Source organism: Chiloscyllium punctatum, chromosome 26 (assembly GCF_047496795.1).
Source record: "Chiloscyllium punctatum isolate Juve2018m chromosome 26, sChiPun1.3, whole genome shotgun sequence".
In the NCBI taxonomy this organism is placed as follows: Eukaryota; Metazoa; Chordata; class Chondrichthyes; order Orectolobiformes; family Hemiscylliidae; genus Chiloscyllium; species Chiloscyllium punctatum.
In genome coordinates this window covers 48,977,850-49,002,893 of record NC_092764.1, presented here as the reverse complement: position 1 = coordinate 49,002,893, position 25,044 = coordinate 48,977,850, and the positions used below count along the sequence as shown (strand labels likewise).

General features: G+C 39.7%; 1 protein-coding gene across 4 annotated transcripts in view; it reads right to left on the bottom strand.

The window, feature by feature from the left end:
- Positions 1-2,463: 2,463 nt before the first annotated feature.
- Positions 2,464-25,044, bottom strand: part of rbl2 (retinoblastoma-like 2 (p130)) — a 143,772-nt gene continuing 121,191 nt past the window's right edge. For 3 of the 4 annotated variants that reach the window (XM_072547361.1, XM_072547364.1, XM_072547365.1), the window contains 9 exons: positions 23,035-23,146; positions 22,290-22,553; positions 21,484-21,770; positions 21,034-21,210; positions 19,696-19,767; positions 8,640-8,742; positions 7,164-7,378; positions 4,870-5,034; positions 2,464-3,803 (listed from right to left, as the gene is read on the bottom strand). In XM_072547361.1, coding sequence (XP_072403462.1) covers positions 3,633-3,803; positions 4,870-5,034; positions 7,164-7,378; positions 8,640-8,742; positions 19,696-19,767; positions 21,034-21,210; positions 21,484-21,770; positions 22,290-22,553; positions 23,035-23,146 — 1,566 coding nt within the window. In that variant the 3' untranslated portion in view covers positions 2,464-3,632. The remainder of the gene's footprint in view (positions 3,804-4,869; positions 5,035-7,163; positions 7,379-8,639; positions 8,743-19,695; positions 19,768-21,033; positions 21,211-21,483; positions 21,771-22,289; positions 22,554-23,034; positions 23,147-25,044) is intronic. The other variant, XM_072547362.1, reaches the window with a different exon arrangement.

The window sequence follows — 25,044 nt, the reverse complement described above, 5'->3', positions numbered from 1 at the left end:
AACAAAGAGGCTTGCTCAACTTCATTTATTTAAAAATGTTTTGACTGTGAAACATAGTTTACATTAGAGGCAGATTCATACTTAAACATGTTTCAAACATTAAAAGATCTTTGATACAATTTTACTTATGGCTTCCTGGTTTCCCACCATCATGGCTGTGGAAACTAAAGTCCATGCTTTCATTATTTGTGGTGTTCATTCTGAAGTAATGGAAGGAAATCAGAAGTTCCAGCATGGTAATTATTCTTCACATCTGACTTGCATTAATCTATGATGGACTGGCTGTCAGATATTTCAATCAGATATTAAATATTTGATTTGATTCCCCATTATTGTATATGATTTTTCCTCATCTTGTGCTATTAGGGCTGAACAGCTGGATTGTAGCCTGTAGTTGGTTGAAACGTTAGTAAATTATGCCTGCACCTAAATTCTACTTTAGTTTGCTGATTAGTGTTGTTTTCAACAGCTTTTGTCAATTAGGTGTGCTTTAAAAATTTAGTGCTAAAATGTTACCAATCTGAATCCAGATATTTCTACTTCCAGTCTTTTGATCTGCTGATAGCAGTGGGCATCATTGGTTTGTTTGCACATAGTTCAGGCAGTTGAATAAACATTGACAGTTTATTTTTCTTAATAGTACACCTTATGTAATTTCAAAATGCATGGGCATATTAATACATACTGGTTTGGTGAGTGGACTTTCTGGTTGCACTGTAATTGTGCTTGTTCTCTCTGAATTCTTGGGGAAAAATGTGCATGACACTTTGAATAGTTGGTAGCCATCCAATTATTACACTATCTGCAGATTCTGTCGCGTCCACTTGCATGACGGTAGCTCGGGTGCTCATTGTGGTTCTGTTCGCCAAAACTGGGAATTTGTGTTGCAGATGTTTCGTCCCTTGTCTAGGTGACATCCTCAGTGCTTGGGAGCCTCCTGTGAAGCGCTTCTGTGATCTTTGCTCCGGCATTTGTAGTGGTTTGAATCTGCCACTTCCAGTTGTCAGTTCCAGCTGTCTATTGCAGTGGTCGGTATATTGGGTCCAGGTCGATGTGCTTATTGATTTGAATCTGTGGATGAGTGCCGTGCCTCTAGGAATTCCCTGGCTGTTCTCTGTTTGGCTTGTCCTGTAATAGTAGTGTTGTCCCAGTCGAATTCATGTTGCTTGTCATCTGCATGTGTGGCTACTAAGGATAGCTGGTCGTGTCGTTTCGTGGCTAGTTGGTGTTCATGGATACAGATCGTTAGCTGTCTTCCTGTTTGTCCTATGTAGTGTTTTGTGCAGTCCTTGCATGGGATTTTGTATACTACATTGGTTTTGCTCATGCTGGGTATAGGGTCCTTCGTTCTGGTAAGTTGTCTGAGAGTGGCTGTTGGTTTGTGTGCTGTTATGAGGCCTTAGTAGCCACACACGCAGATGACAAGCAACATGAATTCGACTGGGACAACACTATATAGGACAAGCCAAACAGAACAGGCAGGGAATTCATCGAGGCATGGCACTCATCCACAGATTCAAATCAATAAGCACATTGACCTGGACCCAATATACCGACCACTGCAACAGACAGCTGGAACTGACAACTGGAAGCGGCAGATTCAAACCACTACAAATGCCGGTGCAAAGATCACAGAAGCGCTTCATAGGAGGCTCCCAAGCACTGAGGATGTCACCTAGACAGGGGACGAAACATCTGCAACACAAATTCCCAGCTCAGCAAACAGAACCCCAATAATGGATAAAAAATAGTTGTCAGAAACTGCCTCCACGTGGTGAACAGAGTAATTGTTATGAATGTGACCATGTTTGAGGGATTGTTTGTGCCGATGGGACTGCTGACTGCTATGACTGAACTTGAGAAACTTGTTTATTCTGCCCCAACATAATGAATGTGTATTGGATAGTAACCAGAGTGGGACCAGAGGAGATATAGTTGAATTCCCATCTAAAGGACTGGAGAAAGAGACAGCAGTCCAGGTTTAGAGGTATACTGAAACATGTTCTCGGCTACTCGGTCTTTTACAGTTTGTAAATGGTTCTAGTCTAGTTCATGTTCACGGGAGTGATTGAGGCCAGACAAACTAAGGGTGAGGTGAACATCCTGCTGCATATGACTGCTTCAGCTAAGCAATGGGCTAGGTGACCCTGGACATCCCATGTGCAAGTCTGCAACTGCTGGGCTGAAGCTAGTGATGGTATATTTTGGCTAGTAGACTAGCCTGGGCAATTTCAGAGCAGCTATGATTCATGAGACTGCAGTAAATGTGTCAACACATTGCTGAAGTGGAGAATAACTTGCGCAGCTTTTCATGTAAAATTTTGGAATTTTGAGCCTCGGCATTGTCACAGTCAGCAAGCTACACTTTTTCATGTGCAAGGCAAAATAGGTAAAGGACTCTGAAGGTGGAGAAATTTAAAATCTATTTGATGACTTTTATAAACCATAACTGACAAACCAGTGTTTTGCTGAAATTAAAACCAAGTCTGGATATCCAGATTTTATTCTTTATTGAATAACAAGTTATGCATGTCACTATCTATCTGGGTCTAATACAAATTTAGAATTTTTCAACAGTTTATATTCTCTTGTATGGTTTTGAATTGAAGTCCTGATCTGTGGATTGGCACTGTTGAAGAGAGCCAATGGTGTTTAAACCTACACACTGTTCCTGTTTCCAAATGATTATATTCACTTGGTGTATATTCAACCCATTCGATGAAGGTGAAAACATCACAATGTATCCTATTAAGTTAGAATAATTCCTTCTGCTCTACTGAAGTCTTGCTTCTATTTACTTAGATATTCAATTGATGAAAGTACACTGATTCATGAGGAATGACTAGGACCTTTTTTACAATATGATAAAATACCATGTAGCTAAAGGATATTCCCTTGAATATTTAGTCTACTGCTTAATGTTCACTATACATCTCATGTATTTGCTGTAAGGATCTTTCAGCACTTAGTGCATCAATAACATACTACTCCTACATGTACTAATCTTCCAAACTAATTGTATACAAGATAGCTGCCAATTCTGTGCACACCATAATAGTAATCATAACTATACATTAGTGCACCATCTATTTGTATACATAATACATGGCCTTGTTTTGGAATGCTGTGTGGAGATGAAAATTTACCTCCAAGAGTTTCTTCCAGTGTAACAAAAGTACAACACTGGAACATTTTTTTTGTGATTTTTGACAGATGTTTATAGTTTGTTTTCAAATACCCAGTTAAATTTTAATTTTCAACATGAAAGTTAATGCTATAATTAAATTTGGTATGATGTGTATGCTGTCCTAAACCTGCTTTAAAAGCTTTTAAATCAATTGGAAACATTTTTAATGCTTCAGCAATCTTTCTCAACCTAAAAATTCACTCTGCCTTCAAATGTCGATTTGTTTAAAAAAAAGCACAACTTGTCAAAGCAAGAGATTGGTGTGTTCAAAAGATAAAAATCTTGGTCACTTGCAATTTGTGATTTCCTATGCTGTGTTCATTGCCTGTATAACCTTCACAAAGCTTTAAGCTCAGCTGTAATCTTTTATGGTTTGCTTTCCAGGTTAAGATTCTTAAGGAAAGGAAACTATTCACAGCAACTGAGGTTGACACCCCACACTGGATCAGTGAGATCCTCTGTCATTGGCTACATCCTGCAAACGCCTATACAATGCAGTGTGGTTCTCCTGACAAATCCGCTTAGCTGGCAATTCATTGCTGTCATCCAATGATAAGCCACGCTTCTTGGTTGGTGATTCGCCAGACTTAATCATGCTGTTGATGTCTCTCAGTCTCTGAAGATAAACAGAATTTAAAGAACATTATTTTTAGGGTGCAATAAATAGAAAATTTGGCTCATCTAAGAAAAAAACAAAGTGTCAAGATATTTAATATAAACTATTAATGGAGAGAATAATTACTGAGTGTAAGTAACTAAACATTGGCACAGATTTATTGGGCTAAAGTAATTATTCTAATAGCTAGTGCAAGACCAACTTATTTCTAAAATGTGCCCAAGGATTGATTGTTTCACACTTTGATCTTAAGTCTACTTAACCAACTTCTGTTGTTTTTACATCTGTTTATAAAAGCATTTGGCACCTGTGTTTTTGTTTACATTTTAAATTCATTTTGCTACTAGAAGTTTGAAGAAGACTTCTGAAGCACTGAGGAACTTTCTGGGTCATTTTTGCGAAGATATTTAGAATAACTGTTACAATAGTGAAGTTCTCTAGCACACTGAGAATCCTTCACAGTTAGGCGTTGTGGCTTGGTAGAGCTGTGCCAGCTTCTATAGGACAAGCTGGAGTCCTCCTGACACTTCTTCCCTTGGTCACCTCCACCTAGGATTTTCCCAGTGTTGTGTCCAAGAGCCTGAGTGCTCTCTTACTCAACCATTCAGGGTGGCTCAAAAAATGTCAAACAATCCACTTCATGCCTAAGACTCGAAACATCAGCTCTTTTCTCTCCTTACAGATGCTGCCAGACCTATTGAGATTTTCCAGCATTTTCTCTTTTGGTTTCAGATTCCAGATTCCAGCATTCACAGTAATTTGCTTTTATCCACTTCATGCCTTCACTGGAGGTAGGTGTGTGTGGTGAGGAAAGTGACTAGAGTGCTAAATCTTCAAGTGCACCTTTTTTAGGATTTCTAGGGAAGTTTAATTTGTGCTAGTTTAAGTCATGTTGCATGCTAGAACCAGAATGTGTCTCTGTCTATTTGCATACTACCAATTTAAGACCTTGCTTACATTCTTTCATAAAATAAACTCTAACATTTGTGATTGCAAACTAAAGGATTGTAACAAATATTATAACACCATGTAAGTGTAATATGGAAAGTTCATTACTGTAGCTTACCTTTGATGGACTTTTGCTAAAACAGTAAAACATTTTTTCTCTTGGTGAGAGTGAACCCCCGTTCTTGTGAGGTGATATATAAATGGAGTGATGCTGAGATAGTAAGACCCTGCGTGGTGATCCTGTCCTTACAGATGGGAAGGGTGATAAAGTTGGAGCTTCATTCTATACAAACAAGCACATAATTACATCAGTATAATTTTTTTCCTTTATCACCCTCTAAATACTTAAATATTTGGTATTCTTGATTTCACACCATTTGTAACTTTTCCTTCAACTTAATTACTATGAAACTGCAATAATGCTATCTTGTTATGAGCAGTTTTCAGAAAATGTGCAACTGGAATTGGATATCTGCAATAATTCAGTGAAATAATGGAAATTCCAGCTGTCTCCTCTGTCATTTCCAAAACATCTACATTTTGAGGAGGATCAAACTTTGTGAGGTTTCCTCAGTGTAATGACTATATCTAATACTCTGTTCAGTGAGCCACATCAAGGTAAATTTTAATTAACTAAATTCTGAACTATAACTGCTGCAAACAAATGTAATGTGCCCACCTGTATAAACACAAACCTGCAATTATTGTTCACAGATTATTTTAATTCGTATCCTTCTCAAGTAGACAAATTTATCTAAAATAACTCCGTCTTTGAACAATGTTGATTAAATTTGTTTGTGGCACTTGTTTTAATTAATATGGCTACTAATTAGCCAGAAATGCAGTAATGGAACCACTTCAAAATGATGTTTTACATTTGCAAAACATGTAAATGCACATTGCAAGCAATACTAAATATGTAGGCATTAAAACAAAAATCAGTTCATTTAAGTGGATACAATGTAGGTTTTTAAGAGTATGACTATACTATTTTTAAACAAAATGCATGCTGTGGTGAATCCAAAGTAATGGTTGAAATGTTCATGACTTATTTCAGAAATCTGGGTTTGACTTCAAATTGTAGATTGGTTACTAAGGAAACTTTCAGACTATTCAGACATCCTTAGCTGACTTCTAAACTGGGGCTGGGTCTCAAAAGAAAAAAAAATCCATTCCAAAACAGCAGAACTACCTAAAGCGGTGTCTTTGTTATCAATGTAGTGTCCATAGTCTATAAAATGTTATGAAGACACTTGATGAAATGAGTTCACATCGGTACAGATGGAGTATTTTTCTGTAATTGGCGTTTGGGCTTTTTTTTTGGTTGGGACAAGAGAAGAATCTGTAATGTCACATCTGTTAGTGAGATCATCTACTTATCTACCCCATGGATATCATCTTAAGTGCTCAAAACCTGGAGGAAGACCTCATTGGTACAAAGTGAAAGTTTTGTTTGGTTCTGTTAAGATTCCATTTAGCATATGATGTGTTTTTATAACATTTCCTACCACTAATTATACATCTTTCAATGCTCTCTGCTGGTACAATCTGAGAACTACACCATACAATTTAACCAAATACAGGAATGTAAAAGTTGCCAAACACAGGATAAATTGTGATACGGTATTGCTGTTCTTGATCTGCTGCCTAGTCTGAGCCTGAAAAATATTGTCTGACAGTAGTGCTAAAAAATTTACATAAGGATCTAACTTTGAATAAAGAACCCAGCACCTGAAACTCATCTTTTAGTTTCAGAAATGTGAATGCTTCCCACAGTTCTGCAACAAGTTAGGTACATTATTTTTTTATTATTATTATTACAACATTTGAATGGGTGTGGAATTGTACATTTGTGAAATAAATGCGATTGAGTTGTAGGACAGTTAGCTTTTTTCTTATGCTAGCTATTTGGCTGATATTTTTCTTCAATCAAGAATAGTATTTTCCTCTACATTCACCTCATGCAGACTAAGCTTCAATTTAACGTTTCTAAGAAAGACAGTACGCCTTCAGAGTTGAAAAGTGTGGTGCTGGAAAAATGCAGCAGGCCAGGCAGCATCCGAGGAGCAGGAGAATCGTGTTTCGGGCATAAACCCTTCAGGAATCTGCAGTCCTCACTTTCTCCTAGGTAATCTTAACCTACATTCTCCTGCTCCTCTGATTGCTGCCTGGCCTGCTGCACTTTTCCAGCACCACACTTTTCAACTCTGATCTACAGTCCTCACTTTCTCATAGTGCACCTTCATTCTGGAATGGAATGTCCACCTGGATTTTTGTGATCATTCCTTGGATTGGAATTTGAATGGACAAACTTTCAACTCAGAAATAAAACTGCTGTCATAATTGTACAAAAAAGTACAATACCACACCATTTTAAGTTTAAAACCTCCACTTGTACAAGCTACATCTTACCCCATTCTCTATATTTGATGAGGAATATTTCAACGCAAATGCTTTGACTCTTCTGATGTAGATATTATTGTAGAATTGAATGAGATCACCCCTCTCCTCCTCTTCCATATCACTGTTTGCTCCAGCTAGTCGCGTTGGTGTAGGTGGTGCACTGCTAGGTTGAGGTACAGGAAGTGTACTGCTCGACCTCATGTTTGGGCTAGAGTCTCTGCTAGCTGTATAAAACAATTTGCAACAAAAATGACCAAAGAAATTTTAACTTTCAAAACACACTAGTTACATGGTACTAATATCAGTAGCATGATGGGGGGGGGGGGGCGGGAAGGGGAGAGATACTAGATGAGGGAAAAGAGGATTTTGTGGAAAGAGAAAAATGTACTTTCATTGGGGTACAATGCTAATGGTATCTGCATCTTCAGGCAGAAAATGTTGCGTACTCTTTTCAGGGCCTGTATGGCATTGGCTATAATGAATAATGTGCAAAATTACATGAGGCCAGCAAGATTAAATTGATGTCAGGAACAACTGGCTGTATCATTTTAAATATGCTGGGCATCAAGGGGAGGTTCTGACTAGGATATGGCATGCTGATTTCAGAGTGATTCCAGGTTAGTGGTAGTGCAACAAATGTCAAGAGACAGTAGGAGGCAGTTCCAGCCTGGCAATGCTTGTCCAGGTTCACAACAGCCTTCAGCCAATAGGAATATCATTCCATTTTGGGATATTCAACCAGTAGAGAGTGGTTCCAGGTATAGTGAATGGTAGAATAGGTGAGGGGCACCATGGGCGCAGGGTAGATACAGGAGAAAAAACAGATTTGCACAGAACCTTTTCAATGAAACAACTCAAAATTGACACTTAACCTGCTGCCTTCAAGAATGGAGAGTTTAGAAAAAACATTGTGCAGGAATAGGTGAAAGAAATGATTGAGGCAGTGGGAAGGATGATAAATTTCAGCTCAAATGGAAAATTGCTTAATTTTCTCCAGTCACGTGTGTGAGATATTAAGTACTCAAATGACAATTGGGGAATACCTCCTGTGCAATATACAGAATACTGATTGAAATGAATCAACTGCAACTTGGGCTAATGCTTAGAATGACTTTGTTAATCAAGGTTCTTGGAAGCTACATCAGTTCATGTCTTTTAAACAAAACTATGTAAGCTCATTCCTGAAACTAATTTCAGCTAACTTTGTATGATTACAAGTGCAGGTTCTGAATTCTACCTCTTCTTGTAGTGATTAATTAAAATGTATCCCAGGAGACAGCAAACCAGTGACTTACAAACCATGATACCCTAAAGTTTTCAGAACATGTGTACAGATCTGCACCAAAGGCAGAACAATATTTAAAATGGGCATATTTATATAAACCCTATCTTGGTTTATGGCAAATTTTTTTAAAATTCTGAAACCGTATGTGCCCCAGTGTAGAAACAATTGTACTTATAAGGACACGTGTTTGAAATACTTACTCCTGTCTCTGCTAGTCTCAGTTGGTGAGCCCTGGCGACCACTACTGTCACTGCTACCTGAGGTCCGTCGTCTTCGAGCTTTTAGCAGCACACTTCTGTAAATCTACAGGCACAATTTTATAACCTGTTTAAAAGCTTACTGTATTGTTACATGCAACAACTTAACACAAAAACCAGTTTATTACATTTTGGATTGCAGTAATGTAAAAGTGAACATTTTCACCCTTGAAAGGTTTTGGTTATTCACCAATGGCTGGGTGGGTAGGATTTAGTGGTAAGGAAGGTGATTTCAATCCAATATGAAGCATCACTGCATATTGATGACAAACAATTCCCTTTGTACTGTACAAGGTCTGACTACTGTTCTAACACCTCTGATTCCTCATGCAAGAAAATGCTTTTATTTTCCATGTATATTGTGTAGCTTTTTAACATCAGGATCAGCATGGTCAGTGCCCTTCAAACTTCACTGTTCCAATTTAAACCACAGTTACTCCAGTCTTTATCCTGTTCTCTTAATACCAGACTTCAAAACAAAAGATGCAATATATTGTCTTGTTCATTCTTTCTAAATTCCACAACTAGGAATTTCTCCATCTATCATTACACTGTGCAATAATTGACAAGCTGTTAAAGAGCATGGAACATGAATTTGTTAATTCCTGTTCTTTTTTTTTATTTGGTTACAATTAAACTAAACTAGTTCCATAAAAGCAAAATACACTGGCGCGGATGATAAATTAACAGATTGCTGAAGAAAAGTAAATAGATCTGGCATATTTTCTGCTTTTCTTAATCTTAAGTCTTAAATATTGGCAGTAGAGTCTTAGTTAAAGATGTGGCTGATTATGACATCTTAGTTTAAAAAAAAATGAAAAAATGTTACACAACTATCTTGCAGATGTCACAAATAAGGGACAATAGCTGTCAGGAAATAGTCTTCATCCATTAATGCATAATGGTGAGCTATTTTAATCTAAAATCAAATGTTCCTGACCCCTGCATACTAGTCAGACCCAAGGCTTATCCCATTTAGTCTCTCTTCAATAATGTTGGGTTAGGAAGTTGGTCATGAATGTAAATCATGAGCCATCAAAGTGAACCTCTTTACTTTTGAGTAGAAGATAAATTGCTCTGTATTTCTACACTCCAATAGGCAATCGTTTATAAATGGCTACTGTTTCACAGGTATGAGCAGTGTCCCAATGCTTCACTGAAATGGCTGTTTTCTTTTAGACCTTTAATGCTGGTTAGCTGGAAGGAAGAGCACAGCTGAGGCTAATTCTGTTCTCATTCAATGTTCATGCATGCATATTCCCCACAGGGATAAATAGATAGAGATCAGGTTTGGAATCCTAGATTGTTTTCCCTTTTGTTGTTTTGAGGATACTGAGCCAATAAAACTAATGTCCCAACTGAAATCACCTGACTTAATACAGGCTGGTGATCAGATTTGCTTTGCTGTACATACAGTGCATTTATGCATTGTCTGGTTTAATGATAATTAAAGCATCAACATTGCATTAGTAATTATAAACTAACTGACTTGGGCTGGGAGTTAGATTTCTGTATTTTTCTAAGTGAACAGCCCATGGATTGGACATGGAGTTTTTCTGTGAAGGCCGATCAGCAAACCAAAGTTTTAATTTGGGTCCATTTTCATGTAGTCCCTGATGCCATATCACTAACAAAGGTATATGTGCATCAAACTTCCTAGCTTCTCAGCTAAAGTTTGTGATACAGGTTCATAGCATTTGTTGCATTTTTAAATACACAAGTTTTTAATAACACCTTGACAATTATAACATGTAGCATCAATTGTATTTAAAAATAGCCTTGTTGGTAGTTATAAAAGTCATTGTATGTTTGTAAGCAGTATCTATCAATTTATAGTTTATGCTTAAATCCGTTTCAGCTACATCTAGAACACATGAACTAACATGGAAAGAATGTAAATGTACTGCCAGTGATTTTAAATATTATTTTCCCAGGTGTCAGTCTTTTGTGCTTGTTATAAGAAATAAAAGAGCCAAAATAAACTGTTTCCAGAAATGTGAAACCTTCAGTTCACCATATGAACTGAAATAATTCCCCTAAAGGCTCAAATTCATGATGTATAAAATATCTCTGTCCTTTCAAAATATATAAAATAAGCCTTGTGAAAATGCTTGTAAGATTCATTAAACATGATTTAGAATATTATTAATGCAATCCTGAACTAGTAACTTCAGAACCAGTGACTTTCACCCAAAAATCGACTTAATACTTCTACAGTTTAAATAGCAGAATTGCAGTGCAACTGGTAAATCATTATTTTCAATCAAATTTAAGTTTAAAAAATCCATGGTTTTACCTGAAGTAGCAAAGCAAGACATTGGAATCTAATTCAATTCAACAAACCCAATCCAAATTTTATGCTGATAAACCTAATACAAATAATCGGGTTGGATTTTAAAAGAATAAAATCCACATCTTTTAATTTTGTTTTCTCTCTTGATTTCTCCCTCCCCTTTTTTTAAAAGACTTTCTTATATTTTGAGTTTTTCAGTTTTGGAGCTCACCACTCAGCCTAGTAATTTAATGTAACCCCCACAAGCCTCTGCATGAACAGTACAGTATCACACTCTGGTTGTGTCACGGTGACTTGGGACCAGTACTTTAGAGTAATTTAGCTAGCATCAAAAGGAGACATTTCTCTACAGTGTCTATTCTGGAAATTAATCAAAAATTGAATTAGGGGAAGGTACTCTTGTTGCAACTTGCCAAGAGATGTTTGTGTTAGCAAGAACAGTAATTCAATGAATGCATTACTTGTACTCCTAGAAAATACCAATGAGAGGTGTGGGGCATTGCATTTAAGTAATATGAGGAACATAAATTTATGAACCTTCAAATAATTTTAGATTGCTAAAATTGATTCAGAGTACAAAATAAGTCAGTTTAAAGTACAAGCATGCTCATAGTCAGATGTACAGCATGGAAACAGATCCTTCAGTTCATACTGACCTATACCCAACCCAATCCAGTCCCACCTGCCAGCACCCGGCCCATATCCCTCCAAACCCCTCCTAATCATATATCCATCCAGATACCTTTTAAATGTTGCAATTGTACTAGCCTCCACCACTTCCTCTGGCAGCTCATTCCATTCGTATACCATCCTCTGTGAACAAGTTACCCCTTTGATCTCTTTTTTTTTTAATCTCTTCCCTTCTTTCCTTCCTCCTCTCCCCCCCCCCCCCCCCCCCTCCCCCAAAAAAAAAAACTATGCCCTCTAGTTCTGGACTCCATAACCCCAGGGAAAATCCTATCCATGCCCCTCATATTTTTGTAAACCTCTAAGGTTACCCCTCAGCCTCTGACACTCCAGGGAAAACAACCCAAGCCTATTCGACCTCTCCCTTTAGCTCAAATCCTCCAACCCTGGCAACATTCTAGTAAATCTTTCCTGAACCCTTTCAAGTTACACAACAACTTTCCGATAGAAAAAAGACCAGAATTGCACACGATATTCCAACAGTGGCCTAACCAATGTCCTATGCAGCTGCAGTATGACCTCCCAATGGCTGTACTCCATACTCTGACCAATAAAGGAAAGCATACCAAATGCTTTCTTCATTATCCTATCTACCTGTGATTCTGCTTTCAAGAAGCTATGACCTTGCACTCCAAGCTGTCTTTGTTCAGTAACAAGCCCAAGGACCTTACCATTAACTGTACAAGTCCTGCTAAGATTTGCTTTCCCAAACTGCAGCACCTCAGTTATCTGAATTGAACTCTATTTACCACTCCTGAGTCCATTGGGCTGCCTGATCAAGATTCCATTGAGGTGGACAGTGAGGAAAGTAACTTGGATTACAACTCCATGCTCTGGGAAAAATTTTCAGAGCTTGTTCAGGGCAAGGAAAATTAATATAAGGCCTGAACAAGGGCTGATGCCTGAAACGTCGATTCTCCTGTTCCTTGGATGTTGCCTGACCTGCTGCCCTTTTCCAGCAACACATTTTCAGTGTACCTAAAAATGAGGTGTGAAGTTGGTGCAGTTACAACACAGGACTACCTGCAATAGATAGGTCTAAACATTCTCTACACGAATGATTAGTTCTAAATGTACAGTTCTATGACATTAAATTATCATAGAATATGATTTAATTGGGGGGGGGGGGGTAGGGATAGGTGAACATGGGTAGAGGGTATGACCTTGTTGGTCAATAGGAGGAATGGAAGGGGGTGGGAAGGGAGTCTGGGCATGAGAAGGGAGGTTAATTGAAATTGGAGAACTCAATGTTGAGTCCTCTAGGCTATAGGCTACCCAGGCAGGAGATGAGGTGTTCCTCCAATTTGCAGTTTGATTCAAGGATGGTCATGTCAGAAAGGGAGAGGGAAGGGGAATTAAAATGAGTGGTGACTGGGAGGTCAGGTCAGCCCCTGTGGGTCTGGCTGAGATGCTCGCCGAAACGTGCCCTGAATTTACATTTGGTCTCCCCGGTGTAGAGAAGATCACATCGGGAGCACTGGATACAATGAGCTAAGTTAGAGGAGAGGCAGGATTGTTTGGGGCCCTCACTGGAGGTGAGGGGGTGGTATGCAGCAGCTTTTGATTCTTTTACAGTGCAGGTGGGGGGTGTCGGTGGGGAGAATGGGCAATAATTGGGAAAGGCAGAGAAGGATGGGGAGGGGAAGATGTTCTTGGTGGTGGGCTCTAATTGGAGTTGGCAGAAGTGTGTAAGGACAATTGACTGGATGTGGAGACTGGTGGGATGGTAGTTCTTTCTTGCACTATGTCCTATGCACAACAAGCAAGCAGGTCAAAACCAAGCTGACCAATTACCGTGCTATCCGTGTAAACTTCATCATCAGTAATATGGAAAGGGTTGTCAACAATACTTTTCAAGTACCTGCTCACTGATTCGCAGTTTAGGTTCCACCAGGGGCAGTGTCTGAGATCACTTGGTTCAAACACAGACAAAAGAGCTGAACTCCAGAGTGTAGTACCAGGGATTCCTTGCAAAACTGCAGTGTATGTTGGAGACATACCTGGCAGAAAGGAAGGTGGCTGTGGTGGATGGATGTCACACATCTCCACCCCAAGACATCTCTGAAGGAGTTCCTTGGGATCATATGCTAAACTCAACTATCTTCAGCTGCTTCATGAATGATTTCTCCATCATAAAGTCAGAAGTGGGATTGTTCATTGAGCATTGACGATTGCACAATACCATTTGTGACTCCTCCGATACTGAAGCAGACCTGATGGAGGAAGATCTGGACAACATTATGCTAAATGACAAATAATATTCATGCTACACAAAGGGCTGAGTAATAACCATCTGCAACAGATGAAAATTTCCTGTTGATGTTCAATAGAATTATCACCATCAAATCCACCACCATCAAGGACCTGATAGTTACCATTGACCAGAATCTGAACTGGACTAACCATATAAATACTGTGTCAGAGGCTGAGAGTTCTGTGGTAACTCACTCCCTAACTCCTGTCCACCATCTACAAGATGCAAGCCAGAATGTAATGGGATACTCTTCATTACCTGGATGAATGCAGCTCCAACAACATTCATGAAGCTTCACACTATCCAGGACAAAAAGGAGCCCAACCACCACCTTCAACATTCACTCCCTTCACCACTGACACATAGGGGGCAGTGTTTACCATTCACAAGATGTACTGTGCTAATTCACCAAGCCTCCTTTGACAGCACCTTCCATATCCACAACCACTACCAAGTAGAAGGACAAAAACTGCAGACAAATGGGAATATCACCACCTGCAAGTTCCCATCCAAGCCACTCACCATCCTGACTTGGAACCACATCGCTATTCCTCCACTGTGGCTGGATCAAAACCCTGGAACCACTGGGTGCATAACTGCACACTCCAGGGCTGTACAGGTTCAAGAGGACAGTTCAACATCATCTTCTCCATGGCATTTAGGGATAGGTAACAGAAGCTGGCTTGGCAAGCAATGCCTAAGTCCCATGAATGAATAAAAAAAGACAATTCAACATTACTTAATGCGCAAGAAACACATACAAATGTTTCAACAGCCAGGGGAACTAATGCAGTAAAACCCTTTAAGCAGATCATGATCCCTCTTAGTAGTGCTGGCACTAGCACTTTTAATATTGTATTTAGCTGTGGAGTTGACTGAGCTGCATCATCGTTTTGTATTGCATCTTGTTGGTGCTTATTAGATCTGGCACATAAATCTCTTGAACAAGGTGAGGTTTCATGCATTTCCTATTAGAAATCGGTTTATGGACCTCATTTTGAAGTGTTGACTGACTATGTAGTACCCGAAGATTTGTGCAATGCATTGTTCAAATTAACTCACAACAGATACTAAATTTTATAAGTCATACAGACTACAAAGCAATATAACCCTAGGGAAATAGAATACTGTGTATCTTTCAATTTTGAAAAGAGCAAAGAACAGTTAATTATGAATTCATCCATATAAGTAGTAGATCACTGCAGACAAATTACCCTCCTAGCATCTCACCAAGTATAGTCGTGAAGTGTAATTGTATACTTATAATTAGAACATAGAACAGTACAGGCCCTTTGGCCCTCAATGTTGTGCCGACTTCTTATCCTACTTGAAGATCAAACTAACCTACATACCATTCATTCCACTCCCTTCGTGACTCCCTCATCAGGTCCACACCCCCCAACAACCCAACCTCCACTCCCGGCACCTTCCCCTGCAACTGCAAGAACTTCAAAACTTGTGCCCACACCTCCCCCCTTACTTCCCTCCAAGGCCCCAAGGGATCCTTTCATATCCGCCACAAATTCACCTGCACCTCCACACACATCATTTACTGCATCCACTGTACCCGATGTGGCCTCCTCTATATTGGGGAGACAGGCCGCCTACTTGCGGAACGTTTCAGAGAACACCTCTGGGACACCGGACCAACCAACCCAATCACCCTGTGGCTCAACACTTCAACTCCCCCTCCCACTCCACCAAGGCCATGCAGGTTCTTGGACTCCTCCATCGCCAGACCAAAGCAACACGACGGCTGGAGGAAGAGCGCCTCATCTTCTGTTTAGTAACCCTCCAACCACAAGGGATGAACTCTGATTTCTCCAGTTTCCTCACTTCCCCTTTTCCCCACCTTGTCTCAGTCCCAACCCTTGAACTCAGCACCACCTTCCTAACCTGCAATCTTCTTCCTGATCTCTCCGCCCCCACCCCGGCCTATCACCCTCACCTTAACCTCCTTCCACCTCTCGCATTTCCAACGCCCCTCCCCCAAGTCCCTCCTCCCTTTTATCTTAGCCCGCTTGCCACACTTTCCTCATTCCTGAAGAAGGGCTCATGCCCGAAACATTGATTCTCCTGCTCCTTGGATGCTGCCTGACCTGCTGCGCTTTTCCAGCAACACATTTTCAGCTCTGATCTCCAGCGTCTGCAGTCCTCACTTTCTCCATCTTCCATTTGCCTATCCAAGAGCCGCTTAAATGTCCCTAATGTATCTTTGACTCTACTACCAATGCTGGCAGTGCATTCCAAGCAACCTACCTCTGACATCACCCCAAAATTCTTTCTTCAATTATCCTCGTGATAGCCATTTCCGCCATGGGAAAATGTCTCTGGCTATCTATCTATACCTCTCATCATCTTGTACATCTCTATCAAGTCACCTTTCATCCTTCTTCACTCCAATGCGAAAAGCCCTAGCTCTTTCAACCACTCTTCATAAGATATACGTTCCAGTCCAGACAGCAACCTGGTAAACCTCTTTTGCACCCTCCCTAAAGCTTCCACATCCTTCCTATGAGTCGACCAGACCTGAACACAACACTCCAAGTATGGTCTAACCAGGGCTCGACAGAGCTGCAGCATAACCTCACGGCGCTTAAACTCAATTCCCCAGCTAATGAAAGCCAACACACCATACGCCGCCTTAACAACTCTATCAACTTGGATGGCAGCTTTGAGGGATCTCTGGACATGGACCCAAAGATCCCTCTGTTCCTCCACACTGCCAAGAATCCTGCGTTTAACCCTGTATTCTCCATTCAAAGTTGACTTTGCAAAATGAATCACTTCACACTTTTACAGGTTGAACTCCATTTGACACTTATCAGCCCAGACCCCCCAATAGCAACAGAGAAATAGAGGAGCAGATTGGGAAGCAGATTTTGGAAAGGTGCAGAAGTACAGGGTTGTTGTCATGGGTGACTTTAGCTTCCCTAATATTGATTGGAACCACCTTAGTTGAAATAGTTTGGATGGAGCAGCTTTTGTCAATTGTGTCCAGGAAGGGTTCCTGACTCAATATGTAGATAGGCTGACTAGAGGGCAGGCTACATTGGATCTGGTGCTTGGCAACGAACCATGTCCAATCTCTCAATGGGAGAGCACAGCAGTGATAGTGATCACAATTCCCTGGCCTTTACTATACTCATGGAGAGGGATAGGAGCAGACAATATAGGAAAGGATTTAATTGGGGGAGGGAGAATTAAAATGCTATTAGATAGGAACTGGGGAGCCTAAATTGGGAACAGATGGTCTCAGGGAAATGCACGATAGAAATATGGAGGTTGTTTAGGGAGCACTTGCTGACATGGCTGGACAGGTTTGTCACACTGAGGCAAGGAAGATTAGATTAGGTTCCCTACAGTGTGGATACTGGCCCTTCAGCCCAACCAGTCCACACCGACCCTCCGAAGAGTAACCCACCCAGACCCATTTCCCTCTGACTAATGCACCTAACACTGTGGGCAATTTAGCATGGCCAATTCACCTGACCTGCACATGTTTGTGACTGTGGGAGGAAGCCAGAGTACCAGGAGGAAACCCATGCAGACACAGGGAGAATGTGCAAACTCCACACAGACAGGCAGTCACCCGAGGCTGGAATCAAAGCTGGGACCCTGGTGCTGTGAGGTAGCAGTAATAACCACTGAGCCATCGTGCCATTCCAAGGATTTAGAAGGTTGTTACTGAGACTGGAGGATTTGATTCTGAATAGACTGAGGCTGTTTTCTCTGAAGCATCGGAAGCTGAGGGGTGAACTTGGAGAGAGGTTTACAAAATGGTGAGGGGCATGGGTAGGATGAACAGCCAAGGTTTTTCCCCGGGGTGTTGGAGTCCAAAACCTTTGCTGTATCATTACCTGATGAAACAGCAGTGCTCCAAAAGTTAGTACTTTTGAATAAACCTGTTGAACTATAACCTGGTGTTGTGTGTTTTTTCACTTGGTAAAGGCTGGGGTTCCTCTGAAGAGTTATAGGGATAGAAATGCCTCTGAGTGATATCACTCTGTACACCAATTATACACTTTGCATGATAGTCAGTTTTTTGAAGTCAATGGAACCAGAAACTGAGTAAATTGCATTACAGGTGAGTAATTAAATTTAATTAATTTTAATTAATTAAAATTTCCTGCTTTGAACAATTATTCCTGATTGAATTTGACTTTACAGCCTCTCTCTAATGTTTTTTTTTAATCCTGCAAGCATCATGTTATGGGTTAATAATCAGAAAAAAAAATTAATGCTTAAAAGAATTATAAACATATCCAAACAAAACTTAATCTCAATGAAGACATTAACTGCCAACTCCTGGTTAGATTGGATCCATTTCCCACTGGCTACTAAATTTATAACATTAGCCTGATCCTATAACTCAAACCCTCCAGTCCTAGCAATGTGAATTTCCTAGGAAACAATCAATCAAAAACCTAGTGCTACTCCTGGATAACAATTAAGCTGATTGACCCCCGACCCCCAGCCCCAACCCGCCCTGCCATACACACACACACACACACACTTGCCCCAAACACTTCTTCCTGACCAGTGATGCCCCTGGCTAAATGTCATTTCCTTGCCTGCAAACAATGCAGACTGTGCACTGACGTTTGCTGATTTCCAGTTAGGGAGTGTGAATGTTGAAAAGTGACAGAAGCAGTGTGATACTGACCATGTGGAATAGCTCATGCAAGTTGGAAACAGTTTTGTAAGAAAGAGTTATCACACTGACTTAGAGGCATCAGCTTGAGAGAGTTTGTTTAAAATGAAGATTTTATAACATCTATGGATCCACATTTGTTTATTTTGAGTATGGATTAAGTCATTCTGAAAGAGATGGTTGTTTCAGAAATTCATGTAGCTGTGACACTGTTCAGCATTGGCAGCTGTCTTTAACATAATGTGAACAGGTTTGTCCACTCACTGTTAAACATTCCATTGTCAGCACAGTAATGTTTAGAGCATCATTTGTAATATGTAAATCTTTATGCAGAGCTCTGCTTGTAGTCATTAATCATCCATGAGATTTTCACCATTAATAAGGATCACACAGGTTTGTTTCATTAACATTAAAAGTTTAGTGACAGCCCAGAGATGGTCCTGCTTCCACAACCACCTTCTATGTTTTCTCAATAGACAGATTACTCAAGAAATCCCAGGAATAACCAACACAAGGTAAATACACACCCAATTGTTCAATGAATCAGAAGATGGGAATTGCTAAACCAAGCCAAACTAGTTTCATCTTGTTCGCAACAGCTGCATGATACAAAAGGTAATGGAACTGTAGGCTGAGCTTCACAATCATTGCAGCATACAGCATATCCAGAAATAACACAAAGAACAATATCCATGTGGTAGAAAGTACTGGTGATCATTGGTTCAAATCATCTTTATCCTTTCATGTGTGCTATACTTAACACAGATTAGATGAGATTATTTACAGTGTGAAAACAGGCCCTTCGGCCCAACAAGTCCACACCAACCCTCTGAAGAGCAACCCACCCAGACCCAATCCCCTACATTTACCCCTTCACCTAACACTACAAGCAATTTAGCATGGCCAATTCACCTAACCTGCACATTTTTGGACTGGAAACAGAGGAGCACATGGGGAGAATGTGCAAACTCCACACAGAAAGTTGCCTGAGGCAGGAATTGAACCCGGGTCTCTGGTGCTGTGAGGTAGCATTGCTAACCACCGTGCCGCCCACCATAACTTCTCAAATTACTCCTATAATGTATCCCAAAACTTTAATAACAATACTTACATTGCTGCTGGCCTGCGGTTGTGTTCGATAGCTACGCATAATGTTTTGGAAGGATCTATCCTCTTTTGTTACCTAAAAATAAAGTGTTGTTTTATATTAACTCAAAGCACAGTGCACATTACTGTTTTTCTAACATATGAAAATCAATGGAAATAGAAGTAGAGATGGAAAACTGGTTGACAATTTGCCAAGACCCCTCTTTACAAAGTCAAAACTTAACCCCTGCCACCATGCTGAGCAATTGCAGAGAACCTGCAAATAAGGTTCAGTAATTTGGGAAAAGAACTATTAATATGATTGAAATGTGTTTGGGCAGAAGGATGAAAATGCAATGGAAAAAACATTAAAGCCATTTGGATGCATTGTACCTTAGTGTATAACCCTTAAACAAAACTGACTTGTTAGGCCACGTTTTGATTTCTGCTCAAGAGTGTATCTCTTTACTTAAGAGTGCATGAATGATAGTTGGATTATGTAAAACTCTTAACTTTCATATTAAAGAGCAATATATGCTGTATGTTTGGCACTTGCCTCAGGCCCTGATTATTTATGGAATTTTGAATTTTCTTACAGCCAGATTTATATTCCATGTTTTATTAATGTGATTAGCAAGTCATTTGGTGCAAACAGATATCGGCAAAAGGCACATTCAAAATCTGGATGTGTTCTCCCATTGCGTGCCCACTGTCAGTTCTATTCCAATATATGGTAGCCAAATCTACACACCTGGAGAAAGGGAAGGTCAAATATGCTTTACTAACAACTTGATACCAAACAATACCATGTGTTATTGAGTGCAACAGGCTTATTTTATTTTCTTCTAAAATACTTAAAATGTATTTATTGCAACAAGATTTTTTTAAAATCACAAATATTGGCAGGAAGGTATGTATGTTTGAACAGACTTGAAGCTTGGACTTTGTCATATTTTGTGACACCATCTTATTTCAATGCTAAATTGGAGGGATTAGGGCATACGTACACAACAGAGTATACATGGTTAGTGACTTTAATTTTGTCTCATACAAGGACAGTAGGCCCATGTGTTGGAGAGAGGATCAATAGATCAGTTGAAACAGGCTTCACATTGTTAACTAACTTTACAACTGCAATGTTTAAAAAATAGCATACTCTTGCTATATCAGAAATGCAACGATTATAGGATGTTGTAGAATGTTTTTCAGAAATATTACATCCTTTATTGAAAACATATAGATAATAGGTCATTAAAATAACGTTTAAAGATTTTTTAATTAATAAAGGAACCTTAAAACATAAATCTCCACATATGCTATTTATTCTAACTTTTCATTGTGTCACATTCAATGCAGATTTTACCTTGGACATTATGTAAACAGCACACATCAGCAGCTGATCTAAGTGCCTATCAACCATCAGATCAGTGCAGTTGACCAAAGAATATTCAAAACATGTCCAGATTTTCCTCCTCAAATCATCAGCAATATCCAGTTTTGCACAGAGATCACGCAGACGAATACTTGCCAAATGATAAACCTAGTTTAACAGCAGCAGAAACAGAATAATCTGAGACATTATGAAAATAGTATCAAATTCCCTCCCTCAACAACATCACATTATATCTAGCCTCCGCCTCCTCAGATTACATTAATGACCTGCACCTATGACAAATAGCTGTTGTCCAATTTTAATTCAGGATAATTTACCATTTAATTTGTGACAAATGTTGCTCATCTGAAGAGAAAAAGCACAGTACAAGACCTGATTGCTGCTTGAAACATTCACTCTCATAACTATAAAGAAACATACCTTTCTAAAGAACAGAGCTACTGAGCCGGTCTTTTTTGGTTTGCTGCTCATTGCTATTTGGCATTGATTTTGTCTCTGTCCTGGGGATTGCTGCATTGATACCTGTCCAGCAATCTGCACTGTAGTTCCGGGTAACTGGTGACTACTGGCAAGAGTCTGAGCAGTAAGGGGTTGAATGGAGTTTGTCACAGACTGGGCCTGTCCTGTAACACTGAGTTGAACTGGGATGAAAGTAATTCCTCCATTTTCATTTGCGATACCTTTGAATTTTAAAAAAAAGCAGTTTGCTGAAAACAAAGCAAGAAACAAGTGCCTTTTAACATTGATGTATTATTGTTAAGCAACTAATCACAGTAAAGAGCCTCAGAAATGACCTTAGCTATTTGAGATCGGGACTTAGCAAACTGGCTGAAAGAGCAGAAAGGATGATTTGCTCTTTGTTAGCCCAAAATTTCCAACTTAAATCCAAATAAACATTTTTTTCCTGCAATTGGAACACTTCAATTGAAATATAGTAGAATGTACATAAAGAAAATTTCAAATATTCCAAATATGGTTCCCAATTGAATTTTCTGAGCTAGTAATCATTTTGTCCTGGTTTTAAAACCTAAATAAACACCAACCAATTCCTGGAAATCTCATCCTATCCTTAGTTCATAATAGTGAAGGTAAAAAGATTCACATTTGAAAATCCTATAAGATCCACTTATTAAATTACCAATAGTCCTGGGGTCAAGGTTAAATATTCATCATAAAAGTAGGGAACTCAGGAAGAAACAATACAATTTTATGTAAAAATCATTTACCTTGAACTGGTATAGTAACAGTTTGTCCATTAGTAGCTGTAACAGTTGCAGTTGCCATGGTTACTAAAGTCTGACCAGGGACATGTGCAATAGAAACCGTCTCACTAGCCACATTCTGGACTGGTACAGTTTGTTGCTGGGAATTTCTGAGGGAGCTTGAAGGGTCAGGATTGTTGTCACTGTCCATGAAGAGTCGTCTTCTTGCATTACTTGCTGTTGGAGAGCTGTATCGATCATGCAATGTTGTGGGCGATGCAATGGTTTCTAGAAAGAACAGCAGGGAAACACCCGAATAATAATTGTTGAGAAAACAGAAGAGTTTCTTATGACAGCAATCTAGTGGTTTTATAAAGAGACACCTTTTCTGAGAAAAAGATTGGGATTTTCATGTTAGTATTTTGGAAACTGTAATTGTAAGCCCTCTTGCCCAAAACCACACAATTCAGAAAATACTACACCCTCACATCTTAATGGGGGGGGGGGGGGGGGGTTTCTCTGGCTCAGAATTGCATCATTTGACACACTTGCCTATTAAACTAAGATGAAGGACCAATATCAGGGAACCAAGCAGCTGTAAATTGTAAGTCTTTAGCACTCAGTATGCAGGGGCAACAGAAAATGCAATTAGTGTATCAATTACGATTGAAGGGTGGCAGTGTTAACACCCAAATTCCTAAAATGCGCTTCCTGTGCAGGATGCTGTGCAGCAATAGAGCTAAGGGAATGGGGTGTGAATTCATCATACCTTTCTTGCCACTCTCGGTGTGAACTTCCTTAAGTCGTGTAGGGGTAATGGGAGAATACATCTCACTGCTTCCTGTGTTTTCCAGATTTTCAAAGTAATGCGGTGGCATCACCTAGAAGAATGTACAAATTCTAAATGGATTCTATAGTTCCAAAATGTCACTACTTCAAACTTTACCCAGTTACTTCTGATTATTTTCTGTTAGTCAGCAGAAGTATTAAATTATTTGCAAAAAGAATACATTACGTTGCACTTCATCCCCTTTTTCTGCTGAACTATTGTGTAAAACTAACTGTCTTAAACATTCCCATGTTTAATTCTAAGATTATTATTTTGAAAAAGGTTATTAACCCATCACTTAACAGAGGAATGCCAAACATCTGTACAGCAATAAAGGAAGGATACATTTCTGGACTTCAATCAACTGTAATGAACATTAGTAGAATCTAACTGCTATATTGTTTTAAAGACATTAATCATTTAAAATTAAAGTCCAGTGAAGCCACCTCCAGCTCATTGTGTTCAAAAATTAAGTGTTTCCAGACTTCAGTAAATTTCTGCTGTGCTTTTTTCAATTTACTACCATACCTTCAGGTAAATCTGAGGAAATCTTAGAAAAATCATGCAAACATCCCAGAAAAATGAACAGCATAACATCTCTAGCTGCACTTTCAGTGTGGTTTGTAGCCGGTCTTTATAAAGACTGCTGGTTAGGCTGTACAATATCTGTACCAATGTCTGCAGAATTCACATTGTGGGAAAGGCACTGTAAGTTCCGCCTGGCAATCTTCAGGTTCTTTCATCGCAATAATCTTTTAACCAGTCTTAGGTTCAGAGTAGGTGCTGGAGGTCTGGAGAATTGCAAACATTGTGGGTCTTGTTCAAAGAAGGTTGTAAAGATGGGCCCAGCAATTACAGATCAGTCAATTTAACTTCAGAAGTGGAAAACCTCTGGAAAAGGTTTTTGGGATAAATTAATAGTTACAAAAATGTAGCTTAATTTGGAAGAGATGGTGCAGTTTTGTTAAGGGAAAAGAATGTTCTAACTAACTTGCTGGCATTTTCCAAAGAGGTAACAGAGAGATAGAGTCATAGAGACGTACAGCACATAAACAGACCCTTTGGTCCAACCCATCCATGCCAGCCAGATATCCCAACCTAATCTAGTTCCACCTGCCAGCACCCGGCCTATATTCCTCCAAACCCTTCCTATTCATACACAGTCCAGATGCCTCTTAAATGTTGCAATTGTACGAGCTTCCACCACTTCCTCTGGCAGCTCATTCCGTACGCGCACCACCCTCTGCCCCTTAGGTCCCTTTTATATCTTTCCCCTCTCACTCTAAACCTATGCCCTCTCGTTCTGGACTCCTCCACCCCAGGGAAAAGACTTTGTCTATTTATTCTATCAATGCCCCATATGATTTTGTAAACCTCTATAAGGTCACCCCTCAGCCTCCGACCCCCCAGGGAAAACAACCCAAGCCTGTTCAGCCTCTCCCTATAGCTCAAATCCTCCAACCCTGACAACATCCTTGTAAATCTTTTCTGAACCCTTTCAAGTTTCACAATATTCTTCCAGTAGGAAGGAGACCAGAATTGCACGCAATATTCCAAAAGTACAGCTGCAATATGAACTCCCAACTCCTGTATTTAATACAGTGACCAATAAAGGAAAGCATACCAAATGCCTTCTTCACTGGCCTATCTACCTGCAATTTTATTTTCAAGGAGCCATGAACCTGCACTCCAAGGTCGCTTTGTTCAGCAACACTCCCTTGGACCTTACCATTAAGTGTATAAGGCCTCCTAGTTGTGACAGGGGCAAGAATGTTGTTGTGTTGTGCATGGACTCCCAAAGGGTGTTCAATACCATGACATACAATAGACCAGTGGGAAAGTGATATATCATGGAACAAAAGAGACGGTAGCTACATGAACATAAAATTGGCTGAAGAATAGGAAGCGGTATGGGAATAGGTAGTTTTAGGACTGGGATAAGGTTTTTAG